General features: G+C 41.3%; 3 protein-coding genes across 3 annotated transcripts; 2 read left to right on the top strand and 1 right to left on the bottom strand.

The window, feature by feature from the left end:
• The first annotated feature begins 90 nt into the window (after positions 1–90).
• On the top strand, positions 91–5,235 carry LOC140377994 (myosin phosphatase Rho-interacting protein-like). Its single transcript, XM_072463624.1, has 12 exons — positions 91–109; positions 218–228; positions 369–437; positions 505–594; positions 730–824; positions 1,127–1,697; positions 1,765–1,999; positions 2,182–2,281; positions 2,358–2,517; positions 2,592–2,696; positions 4,879–4,965; positions 5,048–5,235. The coding sequence occupies exons 1-12, from the start codon at positions 91–93 to the stop codon at positions 5,096–5,098; spliced, it is 1,593 nt and encodes a 530-aa protein (XP_072319725.1). The 3' UTR covers positions 5,099–5,235.
• Positions 5,236–5,238: 3 nt separating this feature from the next.
• smdt1b (single-pass membrane protein with aspartate-rich tail 1b) lies at positions 5,239–6,421 on the bottom strand. The gene is made up of 3 exons (XM_072463702.1): positions 6,237–6,421; positions 5,580–5,733; positions 5,239–5,484 (listed from the first exon to the last, which is right to left on the bottom strand). Exons 1-2 carry the CDS (start codon positions 6,396–6,398, stop codon positions 5,596–5,598), a joined length of 300 nt encoding a protein of 99 aa, XP_072319803.1. The 5' UTR covers positions 6,399–6,421; the 3' UTR covers positions 5,239–5,484; positions 5,580–5,595.
• Positions 6,422–9,469: 3,048 nt separating this feature from the next.
• Positions 9,470–14,365, top strand: LOC140377500 (putative RNA-binding protein Luc7-like 1). Its single transcript, XM_072462931.1, has 10 exons — positions 9,470–9,947; positions 10,419–10,513; positions 10,588–10,686; positions 10,806–10,916; positions 11,000–11,143; positions 11,233–11,409; positions 11,516–11,673; positions 11,746–11,775; positions 12,030–12,179; positions 13,605–14,365. The coding sequence occupies exons 1-10, from the start codon at positions 9,887–9,889 to the stop codon at positions 13,816–13,818; spliced, it is 1,239 nt and encodes a 412-aa protein (XP_072319032.1). The 5' UTR covers positions 9,470–9,886; the 3' UTR covers positions 13,819–14,365.
• Positions 14,366–14,501: the final 136 nt, after the last annotated feature.

Below are 14,501 nucleotides of genomic sequence, written 5' to 3' on the forward strand. Positions count from 1 at the left end.
TTCCTTTTTTCTATTTCTTATCATTTAAAAATATGACATGGCTTTTTCACTTTTTAATATTGAATGCTTTTTTATTTCTAGACTAGACAGATGATCTGTTTCTATTTTGGTATTTACCTGCTGGACAGTTAAACCACAACAAGACATTTCAAGTATGTTTTACATGTTTTTCTTACAGATCGTTTTAATTTAAAGGGTTGGATATCCGTCTTTGAAGATCATGGAATGGTAAGAAAACCTCCACAATAACCTTAATAATATCTAAAATGTGCAAAATATTATGCAACATTTGACAAAGTGCATGTGCAAGCTTAATATAAATCAATCTAACTGATTTGAATGTTGCTTTCTGTTGTTGTTTTTGCTAGTGGAGGAAACACTGGTTTGTTTTAGGGAAGTCTTCATTGAGGTACTACAGAGATTCTGAAGCTGAGGAGGTAACACTTTATTTGAAAATCCTACATTTAAACAGCACAAAGTTGATTCATGTTTGATGTCATGTAGTCTGACGATCTGGAGGGAGAAATTGACTTGAGGTCTTGTCTGGATGTGTCGGACTGCGATGTGGAAAATAACTATGGGTTCCAACTGCAAGTATGAATTTTTCAGTTTTGTTTTGCTCATAAGGCAGATGGCCACTCAAACACTACTTTGCACATCAATTACATGTATGGCTGCTTCCTGTTTAACAGTGTGAAAATCTTGGCTCTTTCTTTTGATCTCTTTCAGACAAAGAAAGCGGTGTTCACTCTCTGCGCCACGACCTCTAGGATACGACGGAACTGGGTTAAGTTACTAAAGCAGGCCATCCAGAACAAGTCACAGTGAGTTTTTCTTTCCAATATTGGGCAAACAGCTTCCGTGTAATAAATGCCTGTAAAAATCACATGATACCGGTTACAAGACATGCGGATGAATTTGAAATGGGCAGCGACCAAATTTGGGCCTGTAAATGGTTTGTTTGTTTGTGCATTTTGCCCAGTATATATTATTGATATTATTTTGATGTTTGTAAGGATCCGTGCATTCCTGAGAGTCTGGGTGGTCCTCTTGCAGTGAACCCACTCTATCATATTTCTTCTGATGTGTAACGTTATCCGTCTCTCATTTCCTCTTTTCGATTCAGCCAATCAGAGTCCGGCAGCGAGAAAGAGAACCCTCTCTCCCAGCGACGGTCGTCATGCCAACGCTCTGCTCCGCACACGGGGAGGGAGTCCAGACATAAACCTGCTGCGGTGCACTCCCGCCAGGACCTGTCCCAAAGAGGAGAGGGAGAGGGCTGGGATCGAGAGCAAGCCAAACGATTGGAGGAGAGGAACAAGTGGTTTGAGGAGGGACTTTCCTATAATGAAATGTGCAGCAGGTGGGACTCCATGGAGCTGAAAAAGGGGAGTGTACCTATACCTGTAATTGATACCATTGACACAGAGGTCAACAAGAAATGGTCAGAATTTGAAAGCCTATCATTTCGGGAGTTGACTGCACAGGCTCTTATTGGAAATGGGACCTTGCATTCGAATTCACAACAATCACCCGACTCCCCCAATGGCTCCAGGACGTTTCAGTTTAGCCATGAAGAGCATGCCGAAACTTTGTCTGCTGCAGAAATGACAAATAACTATGTTTCAAACTATTGTTCATTGACTGATGGCGCTCAAAATGGTCAGACAAGCGAAGCTGATGAACTTCAAAAGGAGGTAAGCACTTTGACAGTAATTACCATTTATCATATTGAAACCAATGACATGGATTTCTTTCTTCAAGGCCATCTCCCTTCAAAAGCAGGTGGAAAATGTTAAAAAGGAACATCGTGCCATGGGACTAGAAGCTGACAGTCCTTGTGGACCTGGAGCCCCTTGTAGAGTCACACTAGAAGCCATGGAAGCGGCTCATCAGAGGGAATTACAGGAGCTACAAGAAAAACATGAGCAGGAAATCAGAGCGCTGAAGGAGCAGAGGGACAAAATGCTTAAAGAAGAAAGTCAGGCAGCTGCTAAAGGTGTGGTTTTGGCCAAGGACCAAAATGACACATAAAGCTTCACAGACAAATGCATTTTTACCACTATTAACAACTCTACCAAATAATATAAACAAACATGTATACAAAGACACACAAACAAACAAATGTTATTTTAGATTAATTCAAAAATAAATAATCTATACCTAATACAATCTTTTCAGCCATGGAGAAATTGAAAGTAACACACTTGGAAGAAATGGAGAGAGTGCTGAAAAGGGCCCAGGGGTCAGATGGAGGTGCTGTGGAGTCCATGCAGAAAGAGTGAGGCAGATTACCTTCTGAAGACATAACGTCTCCCTGTGACCTAAATATTTCAATATTCTTGTTTGTGTGTTAGGTCCCAAGTCTATGCATTGCGCAGTGGGTTAGATGCTCTGTCAGAGAGCTATTCCCAAAAGTGCCTAGAGCTGGACCATACGGAAAACAGGAGCAAAAGCAGAGACACCGATCTGAGATGCACAGAAAGAGAGCTCGAGCAACTGAGAAGAGAGAACCAGGTTCTGACACGTCATTGTTTTGCATACTAGTAATAAAAAGTGTACTAAACTATAAGTAACACAAGTCTCTATAGGAGCTAAAAGCCAGGCTGGCAGAAGAAATTAGCCGGACGCAACATTTCATTACAGGCCAGAAGTCAGACATGGAGTCTGTTGGCAGCAGTGACACACAAATTGAGGTATTTATACAAACTCCATTCATGTTAGTTTGTTTAACATCATCCAATCATAAGTCTGAGTCTGCCACCTGCTTGTCTCTATGTTTTTGCTTTGCCATGAATGTTCCACAGTCTGCAATGACCTGACGCCTCAGTATTTTAGGTCACACTCGTACCCTTCCTGTCACAATCAAAGGTTTTTCTACTTTCAATGGCTCAAATCTTAGATCAATTTCTCTTTTTTAGATATGGGCCATTTTGGTGCAAAAGTCAAAATGATTTGGACACTAAAAACACAAAATACACTAGATAAAAATAATTAAAAAGTCTGAAGTAGAAAATTTGGATTTTAAGATGATAGATTATAACAACATTGGTTTTGGTGTATTGAGCTATAGCGGCTTTGGAGCCATATCAGACTGATGTTCTAGTCTGATATATCATATCTTATCTTATCTTATCTTATCTTAGTGCAAACATGACCAACACGTTTATTTCTATCTGACTTTTGCAGTTTGTCACTGTGGTGTTCTCTGGTCAGTGTCATCTCCTTTGACCTCCTTGTGTTTGCAGACATGACCCTCCCAGAATCCCACCAAATCAAATAGTTAAAGCCCACAAACACATTTAGCAAAAGAAAACCAATGCATTAAACGGATTTGATTTGAATTTATAAGTATAAACTAAAAATATAGCGGCGGACTGTCTGGATTTAAAGGTCTGGATCAAATGAGCAGAGAGGACTGTTCTGACATCACACCTTTACCCAGGTTTAGGGTCAAGTCTACTTCACACAAAAATATTTGATTTTGAGATTAAAATGTGCTTAAAAAATGATTGGGTAGTGTAGGTAAATTTAGCCAGGAGACTGGAAGGCCAAAATGTGCTGGTTATTTGGCAATATGTGGCCAACATGTAGTTTCAACGATTCAAAGAGATGGTGAAAAAGAAGTCAAAGTGAAAGTTGTATCACTTTTGTAGCTCTTATAACTCCCATTAAAAAATATAGTAAAAAAATGCGCTAAAGCAATATCTAAGGTCAAAATATCACTGGATTTTTGTGAATGTGTTAATTTTAACACTTAGACACAAATATGTTCTCAAACACTCAACTGTACCTTTAACACTGGGGCCAGGACTACATCAGGAGAGCTTCCCGATAACGTCCATAGAAAAGACCATAGGAGCCCCTGGGGGCCCCGAGAGGCCAACTCGTGAACAATGTCAAATTATTAAATGTTCAACACAGAAGCTTAGAAGTTGATGTGGTATTTAATGCATGTCTTACAGCAAGCTGAAAAAGTGAGTTCATAATAGTCGTTTGGTTCTGAAGTGCACTAACGTAGGCCAACGTTCTAGCTCAAAGATGGGTTAGGTGGGATCTGAAAAGAACCCTGATTTTGAAACTTGATCAAAAATAACATCAAGAAAATGTCAACCCACTGTTTTTTTACTGTGAAAAAAAAGTCTGCAAATTGTACACAAATGGTCCCCAAGTGCGTCAGATGTTTTCTATAAAGAAGAGCAACCAAACCAGGGCCAGTTACAGGTGGAGTCTCATTTATGAAGCCTACATTACATTTGTGATCTGTGAGAGACGAGGAAGAAGGAGGTCTGTGCTCAGAGAGACGAGAAGCGAGCAAGTTTTATCCCTATGCACACTTTTAGTAAGAATTACATGTTAAGTTTTATAAAGGAGATCTGTGGAGAGGCGAGCCAGCTCACATTGAGAAGACCGGTCCGTCAAGGTATTTTTAGGCAATAAAGACGGCTGTGATTGAATAAATACAAAATGTAATAATGTGGAACATTCCTGACAAAGCTATAATATCTCCATAGAAACAAGACATGGCGGATCCTGCACTGAAAGTTAAACCTTTAACATGATTTGAAGCTCAATCCTCTTGACCTGGACTTATTGAAATAAAATTTAATCCATTTTAGTATTTAGTACTGCAAAATATGAACTACATGTTGTGATAATCAAAACATATTGATATCAGATTTTAGCATCTCATAAAAGTATTAAATGTACTACAAGATTAAATTAACTACTACATAATGCTAAACACCATGTCAATTAACTACTGGAAGGATTTTACTTTACTGATGTTTCTTATCTGCTGTATGTTTTTGAGCAGTAATACTGCCATCTAGTGTCAAACTAATCAAGTGCATTTTACGCTGCAAACACTATCCCCAGATTCTTCTAAAAGCTAAAGAAAGTGAAGCACTGTGTCTCAGAAGAGAGATCAGCTGCCTGCAAAGTGAAGTACAGTCTCTTACAAAGGTACTATTTTTCTGTTTCTCTCACATGATGTTTTGTGCTTTTGGTAAACCAGTCCTATAAATATTTGCATATTTATTTCCAGGAAAAAGAAAATGCTTATGAGCACTATAAGGGGCTAAGTACAGCTGACTGACACAACGTGGCAACCAACTGTGTCTGACAGCACAACTACACCTACTGATCCCACTGCAGGAGGATGAATAAAACACTTTAAATGCCTTTGCACATCACCAGACTTACTTACAAGTTAAAAGGGACCAAAGAATAAACATATTTGTATGTTTGAAGCAACTCATTTATTGCCTTGACAGAGACCAACACATGCAAACAACATAATCCTAACATTATAGGATGTGCATTATATTGATATGCATACTATTTGATGAACTATAATATGATATTTCTTTGTCATTTAATGTAAAGTAAGATGCAGCAGAGCAAAGGGACAGATGACTGGAGGTAGGGGGGGCATTGTGTCCGGTCTTGCATAGTGTTGGTTCAATCCATAATGCAAAGGACCTGTAAGCATAAAGGACATGTCATTATCACATGCTCATACAAATGTAAAGAGACATTCTGTATTCAACTGTTGTATGACCAGACATCCATTGTACCATTTATTATCCAAGTTCAGTCGTCATCATCGTCGTCCTCAGGGACGAAGATGTCATGTTCCTCCAGGAGAGCAGCAAAGTTCTTGCTGATCAGAGTCCCCACATAAAGGAAAGGCACCACCACAATGGTCATGCGGATCAGACCAAAGGGTGTCTGAAAACAGTAAGTTATGATATGTAATAATCCGTATGCTCATAGTATTTGATATATTTGATCTCTGAATGGATACCAGGCCCAAAGGTTGACACACAACATAATGATGTTTGCTGAGGTGAAAGCTTAAGCATTGTTGTTCACACCCGTGTTTGGTTGTTAAGGTTAAGCTTAGAACAGCTGGACTCCATAAGAGACACCAGCTCGCCTTTGAGGATTAGTTTTATTTATCGGAGTAATGAGCTAGATTTACGCTTAAAATAAAAATGTGAGTGTTGGCTTTGCTAGATTATTATAGTATAAGAACGTAAAGCATAAAGAGGTGGCTGTGGATGCTTCCTGAAACTCCCACAGTAAAATTGAACATGAACTCATTGGTGGACAGAGACACTCAGTCACACGTTTGTCCTTCCATTGGCTGAACTTGCCGTCAACTGAGACATCCCGCCCATATCAGATGTGTGTTGCCTTTGGGCTTTTCTCGGACTGGAATAAATACTTACTTTGTCCGGTTTAGGAAGAATGCCTCCCGATGATGTTGACACTACCGTTCGGCTTTGAGTCGCCCTCGATAAGTTGGGTGTTTTCCCGCCGTTACGGGTCAACATGCCCGTGGTTTTGTTCAGAAGCCTCAACAGTGGCAGCCGCAGTATTCTAGACGCCATTTTTTCTTGACACTGGTGTGGGTGGGACTCAAGGGGGCGGGACCATAATATAACTAATATAATAGATCCATGGGTGAAACATGGGTGAAACATGGGTGAAACATGGGTGAAACTCATGGGTAAGACTCATGGGTGAGACTCATGGGAGACTCATGGGTGAGACTCATGGGTAAGACTCATGGGTAAGACTCATGGGTGAGACTCATGGGTGAGACTCATGGGTAAGACTCATGGGTGAGACTCATGGGTGAGACTCATGGGAGACTCATGGGTGAGACTCATGGGTAAGACTCATGGGTGAGACTCATGGGTAAGACTCATGGGTAAGACTCATGGGTGAGACTCATGGGTGAGACCAGGGTGAGACTCATGGGTGAGACCAGGGTGAGACTTATGGGTGAGACTCATGGGTGAGACTCATGGGTGAGACCAGGGTGAGACTCATGGGTGAGACCAGGGTGAGACTCATGGGTGAGACTTATGGGGGTGAGACTCATGGGTGAGACTTATGGGTGAGACTCATGGGTGAGACTCATGGGAGACTCATGGGTGAGACTCATGGGTAAGACTCATGGGTGAGACTCATGGGTGAGACTCATGGGAGACTCATGGGTGAGACTCATGGGTAAGACTCATGGGTGAGACTCATGGGTAAGACTCATGGGTAAGACTCATGGGTGAGACTCATGGGTGAGACCAGGGTGAGACTCATGGGTGAGACTTATGGGGGTGAGACTCATGGGTGAGACTTATGGGTGAGACTCATGGGTGAGACTCATGGGTGAGACTCATGGGTGAAACCAGGGTGAGACTCATAGGTGAGACTCATGGGTGAGACTCATGGGTGAGACCCATGGGAGACTCATGGGTGAGACCAGGGTGAGACTCATGGGTGAGACTCATGGGTGAGACTCATGGGTGAGACCCATGGGAGACTCATGGGTGAGACCAGGGTGAGACTCATGGGTGAGACTCATGGGTGAGACTTATGGGTGAGACTCATGGGTGAGACTCATGGGTGAGACTCATGGGAGACTTATGGGTGAGACTCATGGGTGAAACCAGGGTGAGACTCATGGGGGTGAGACTCATGGGTGAGACTCATGGGAGACTCATGGGTTAGACTCATGGGTGAGATCAGGGTGAGACTCATGGGGGTGAGACTCATGGGTGAGACTCATGGGGGTGAGACTCATGGGGGTGAGACTCATGGGGGTGAGACTCATGGGTGAGACTCATGGGTGAGACCAGGGTGAGACTCATGGGTGAGACTCATGGGTGAGACTCATGGGTTAGACTCATGGGTGAGACCAGGGTGAGACTCATGGGGGTGAGACTCATGGGTGAGACTCATGGGGGTGAGACTCATGGGTGAGACTCATGGGTGAGACTCATGGGTGAGACCAGGGTGAGACTCATGGGTGAGACTCATGGGTGAGATCAGGGTGAGACCAGGGTGAGACCAGGGTGAGACTCATGGGTGAGACCAGGGTGAGACTCATGGGTGAGACTCATGGGTGAGACTTATGGGTGAGACTCATGGGTGAGACCAGGGTGAGACCAGGGTGAGACTCATGGGTGAGACCAGGGTGAGACTCATGGGTGAGACCAGGGTGAGACTCATGGGTGAGACTCATGGGTGAGACCAGGGTGAGACTCATGGGTGAGACGCCCACAAGAGGGAGGCACAACATGTATGAAATACACCATCTGTACATGTCTGTGTAGACCAAGTTTATTTTAATAGTAAATTCTTAATTTATCCATGCCATATTTGACTCTATAGACGTTACCATTATTATAATTGTATTACTCATTGTTCAATGACAATGGCAATAAACATTTTCTGATACTGAAAAGTCAATTCTCAAAAATGATTGTATGAAGATTTGGACAGAAGGCATTAGACTAATACATTTTGTTAATAGGCTACATGGGAATTATAAACACAAACACAGGTGGTCAGAGTCAAAGGTGCATGACATTGGTCCTCTATAATTGTTCTGCCATTTGCAACGTGGTTTATATTATATATTATCTGAGTGCAGACAGGGTTAGATCAGTTGTGAGGTTATATATATTATATATTACCTGAGTGCAGACAGGTATAGATCAGTTGTGAGGTTATATATTATATATTATCTGAGTGCAGACAGGTATAGATCAGTCGTGAGGTTATATATTATATATTATCTGAGTACAGACAGGTATAGATCAGTCGTGAGGTTATATATTATATATTATCTGAGTGCAGACAGGTATAGATCAGTCGTGAGGTTATATATTATATATTATCTGAGTGCAGACAGGTATAGATCGGTCGTGAGGTTATATATTATATATTATCTGAGTACAGACAGGTATAGATCAGTCGTGAGGTTATATATTATATATTATCTGAGTGCAGACAGGTATAGATCAGTCGTGAGGTTATATATTATATATTACCTGAGTGCAGACAGGTATAGATCAGTCGTGAGGTTATATATTATATATTACCTGAGTGTAGACAGGTATAGATCAGTCGTGAGGTTATATATTATATATTACCTGAGTGCAGACAGGTATAGATCAGTCGTGAGGTTATATATTATATATTACCTGAGTGCAGACAGGTATAGATCAGTCGTGAGGTTATATATTATATATTACCTGAGTGCAGACAGGTATAGATCAGTCGTGAGGTTATATATTATATATTATCTGAGTGCAGACAGGGTTAGATCAGTCGTGAGGTTATATATATTATATATTATCTGAGTACAGACAGGTATAGATCAGTCGTGAGGTTATATATTATATATTATCTGAGTGCAGACAGGTATAGATCAGTCGTGAGGTTATATATTATATATTATCTGAGTGCAGACAGGTATAGATCAGTCGTGAGGTTATATATTATATATTACCTGAGTGCAGACAGGTATAGATCAGTCGTGAGGTTATATATATTATATATTATCTGAGTGCAGACAGGTATAGATCAGTCGTTATGTTATATATGATATATGATATATGATATATGATCTGATTGAAGTGCTGCTGATCAAACCTCTGGTGACGGGGGCGCGCCTGCAGCTCGAGGCCGCGCACGCACTGGGGGAAGTGGAAGGCGGAAGAGGCGCCGTTGACTCAACTTTACGCTAACATGCTACAAATAACTTAAGATACTGCAGTTGTGATCTTATTTACTAATGATCCCATTTTTGTAAACAAAAAGCGCTTTAAAGTTGGACGAATGCTCTCGGAACTACGAAGTGGGAACAGTTTCAAACAGACTTTATTTGATTAGCCAGTGGCATTTAGCTCAGTTAGCTCTGTAAGGAGCCGCACACCACCACAACCAATGTAACACAACCATTACAAGCCGCAAACAGACTTTGCTCGTCTCGGTTGCTAAAGTCGCACACGGCGGTGGTGAAAGACTGACGTGCGGGACACTGCATGTGGAGACAGCTGAGGACAGAGAAACTCACGGCTACGGAAACATGTCGGCCCACGCTCAGATGCGAGCCATGCTGGACCAGCTCATGGGGACCGGGAGAGACGGTATGTCCTCAGCCTCACACAGGCCACAGTCTGGGGCCTCGGTCCTGTTCACAGTCACTACAACAGTAACTACAACAGTCACTCGAACTGTCACTACTACAGTCACTAGAACAGTCTCTACAACAGTCACTACAACAGTCAGGGGCCGAGGCTTTCACGCACTAAACATCTACAGCGCCTAGCATAGCAGTTAGCTTAGCTAACTTACCTGTTGGCAAAGTCGCACAATGTTATTATCATAATAGTTTCACGGTTATTTTTGCTTGTGTATAAAATAATGCGATCTTGCCAATGAAGCCAAAACAATTTGCATATAAGATAATGTAGCCCCCTTGTCTTATTGTTACGGAGTTTGTTGTGCTCAGGCATTTCTGTCTCTGTCATGGATGACGTGTAGCCTTTATTTAAGATATAATATTTGTCTCTTGTTGCTTCTAAAAATGATATTCACACTTTCTCAATTGTTTAAAGGAGATACAATGCGACAGATAATAAAATTCACCGATGACCGAGTCTGCAAAAGTCACCTGTTAGACTCCTGTCCCCATGACATCCTTTCAGGCACAGTAAGTTTCATTTTATATTGATCCAGTTCATTGATGCTAAATGCCTGTAATGTGTGTGATAAACTTTCCCTCAGAGAATGGATCTGGGAGAGTGTATGAAAGTTCATGACCTGGCCCTTAGAGCAGATTATGAGATTGCTGCTAAGAATGAAGAGTACTTTTTTGAGCTGGATGTAAGTTCACATCACACAACCATCATTAATCACCAGAACCTCCTGATATATGGTGTTATATACTCTTGCCCATGTTGAATTAAACACTGACATCTTCTACTACTGCTATTTGCATCCAGGCCACTGAGCACCTTCAGTCTTTCATTAATGACTGTGACCGAAGGACTGAGATGGCCAAAAAAAGGTTAGCTGAGACTCAAGACGAAATCAGTGCAGAAGTAGCTGCAAAGGTGAGGAGAGTCCGTTTATATTGTACAGTGGTGTACTTTGTTTACCAATCTATCGTGATATAACACTTTCTTTTTGCAATCAGGCTGAGCGTGTCCATGAGCTGAATGAAGAGATTGGAAAGCTTCTGGCCCGAGCCGAGCAGTTAGGCAGTGAAGGGAATGTAGACGAGGCCCAACAAATATTAGAAAAAGTTGAGAAAACCCGGATCTCAAAGAAAGAGGCAGAGGTTACTGATTTATTTATTCATTTTTAAATTGAATGTATTTTTCTCCTTGAGAACTGTGTTGTAAATAGTATAATCTTTTATTTATGCAGGATATCTACAGAAACTCTATGCCCGCTTCCAGCTTTCAACAACAAAAACTGCGGGTCTGTGAAGTCTGTTCTGCCTATTTGGGTCTTCACGACAATGACCGGCGCTTGGCTGACCACTTTGGCGGAAAACTGCATTTGGGTTTTATTGAAATACGCGAGAAGCTGGAAAAGTTGAGGGTAACACAATTCTCTGCATGTAGATGTTGATTTAAAGTTGAGTAGCGTTGACCGGCAGCGATTTTAAATGTTTAACCCTTTCTTGTGCAATACTTTGTTGATGTAGAAAGCTGTTACAGAAAAGCAAGAAAGGATGCGGGTAAAAAGGCGGGAGGACAGAGAAAAAGAAGAACGAGAACGCCAAGTGGAGCTGGAGCGCGAGCGTGAGGTTGAATGGGAACGAGAGCGGGAGCGGGAAAGGGAGCGGGAACGGGAGCGAAGGAGGTACAAAGTTGTTCAAACTAAAATTTGCACACATTTTGTATCAGCAACACATTAACATTACCTTCATCTCAGGTCAAGATCCAGAAGTGGAGATCGATACAGGTAAGCTGGGAATTAGTTGCATGTTTAGGTTCATGTGATGTATTCAAGAGGCGTTTGGTTCAGGCAGCAGTGGCTCTAATGCCGCTGTTGTAATGTCCTTCACCACATTGTCTAGTATGTGGTACGTGTGATGGCGCAGATGGCCACCCTCACCTTCATATAATGTTCATTTATTTATTATTATTGAAATGTTTCTAAATTCTATAGAAGTCCTGCGGTCTTCTGAGCTTAACTAAGTTTTGACTTCTTTGTAGAGATGGAAGCGGTTCGTCCTCCCATCATTCCCGACGCCACCGCTCTTCCCGTTCCAGGGAAGAAGCTGGAGATCGGGACAAAGAACGGAGACATCGACACAAGGACAGGCATCGCTCACATTCACACTCTCATAAGCACAAGAAAAAGAGGTAATGACAATGCAGCAATGATAAGTAATTTATTTAAATATGGTTAACCCAAAATGCACAAATGTATCAGAATCAGTTTTATTGCCATTGTCTGTGAACAATTCACAAGCTAGGAGTTTGCTACGGCATCAAGGTGCAACATAAAACAGTGTATTATACAATAATAATATAAATAGTAAAAAAGTATAGACTATGATGAATATGTAAAAAATAATAGGGAGTGTCTACAGAGCGGCCGTGCGTGCGGCCGAAACTGCCTTGTTATTTTGTGCCGCGGCTCCTGAAACTGCTGCGCTATTTGACCGCGCCGTTTTAGACCGCGCCGGGTTAGGGTTAGGGTTAGGGTTAGGGTTAGCCATGAGGCTATATGGCAGTGTCTCGGTTCCTGAAACTGCTGGGCCATTTGACCGTGCCGCGGCTCAGCAGCCACGGCCAAAATAATAATAATCAGTGCATGCAAAGTAAAATATGTAGACTAGGAGTAATTCAAAAGGGGGGTATGATGCATTATTTCTATTTTAAACTGTTTTTAGTAGTAATTTTAGTTTGGCATCATGTTTTAGAACTAAAGAAAATATTACAAACTTAATCACACTGGCCATTTCCCACACTCCAAACTTCCTCTTGCAGCCACTAGATGGCACCACCACTCAACAGTGCAATGGTGCGTCCAGCTTATACTCAAAGTCTAGTTCAGAGAATCAGAAAAGGTATATTACCATTGTAAATGAACAGACTTCACAAACATAGGAACTTTCTTTGGTGATTCGGTGCAACATCAAACAATGAACAATGATAAAACAACCTATATAAATTTAAGAAGGGCATGCATTAAAGAAAAACAATTTAAATCTTAATAAAATGTTATAAAAAATAACACAAATTAACATTTCTGTAAATCTACCAGACTTTGCCTACTCGGCTATTTTTCACATAAGATAAGCCTTTATTTGTCCCGCAGTGGGGAAATTACAGTGTTGCAACACAAAGTAGGTATAGAAGTAAATAATAAAGAACAGATAACTTATAAAAAACTTTAAAAAACACTCAAAAGCTCATACGCTTAATAAAAAGTAGAAAATAATAACAATAGTAACACTCTTATTTACTGCTGTTTACCTGCTGTTCCTAAAAACCCTAAAAGCATCAATATTAGAAAACATACAGAGATACACTTAACTTTTGACTTAACCTGGGGTTGAGAAAACATTGTTTATTTTGAGTTTTCATTCATTAAAATTAAGTTCTGTATTATTATCACAAGTACCAGACTGCAAGAGGCCACTGTGGCACTCCAAGGGTCTTTAGGGCTGTCGTGTGGCCCTTCACAAAATAAGGGAACAAATGTTTACTTGCCTGCTTAGAAGTTCTGCCCCTGTTCATACTTACTAAACTCTGATATTCATTTCTACCCAATTGTGACAGATCTTCAAGAGACCGCTCAACTCATACAAGAGAAAGGGAGCGCTCTGTGTCCCAAGAGAAGAAGAACGAGGGGCCAGTAGAGATCCGAGAGTGGAACAACAGAGAGCGGTCAACTTCTCCGCACAAGGGCCACACACAAGATAGAGAAAGATCCGTGTCCGACGAGCGGGACAGGCGATCCAGTTCAGAGGAGCGAGAATCCGGGGAAATATGAACATGTTTCTTCCACGCATTTGATTTTTGATTTTTATTTGTTTAGTAAAATAAGGGGCATGAAGGGGGATTCTTTGTCGCAATTGTGTGCTGCGTATGTATGGTTGACGTTGATGAGCTTACAACTTGCAAAATGAAAAGGAAATGAGCCTAAACTTGAAATTATTCGGTAGCAACACGTCCAGAAGCATTCTTATAGCATTTATAACATCTTTTTGTGTTACCTATCGTGCATCGTTTTTAAACTTCTCTTCAAAATGCATTGACGTACGTGGCACCCAGCGCGGACGGAGGTGTCTTCAGGATATTCTTTGCATTTTATATTTACCTTGCCTCAGTAATAATCTTGCATTCTTTTTTTTTCTTCTTCAAAGCATGAGCCATATGTTCTATGAGCTTGTGTTGGTTATTGAAGTTCCCTAAATGTGCGATGCGACATCTCTATGCATAATTTGACATCATAAATCCTGATATTTAAAAATACTGTGCTTTACTGTGTATGTTGCTGTATTGAGGAAACCTGTCAAGTAAAAACTTTTCTGCCTCTATTCTCGGGTGTTCTTTATTATTATTGCATTTGTTTTTATTTTATTCATTTTCGTCAGTCATATGTTGCATACACCGTCCACTAGAGGGCGTGGAAGAACCGTCCGTGCGTCTTGACGTCATACGTACGTTGGAAAA

This window comes from Eucyclogobius newberryi, unplaced genomic scaffold (genome assembly GCF_026437365.1).
Source record: "Eucyclogobius newberryi isolate DKJ021-1_F unplaced genomic scaffold, fEucNew1.0.hap1 SCAF_4, whole genome shotgun sequence".
Classification (NCBI taxonomy): domain Eukaryota; kingdom Metazoa; phylum Chordata; class Actinopteri; order Gobiiformes; family Gobiidae; genus Eucyclogobius; species Eucyclogobius newberryi.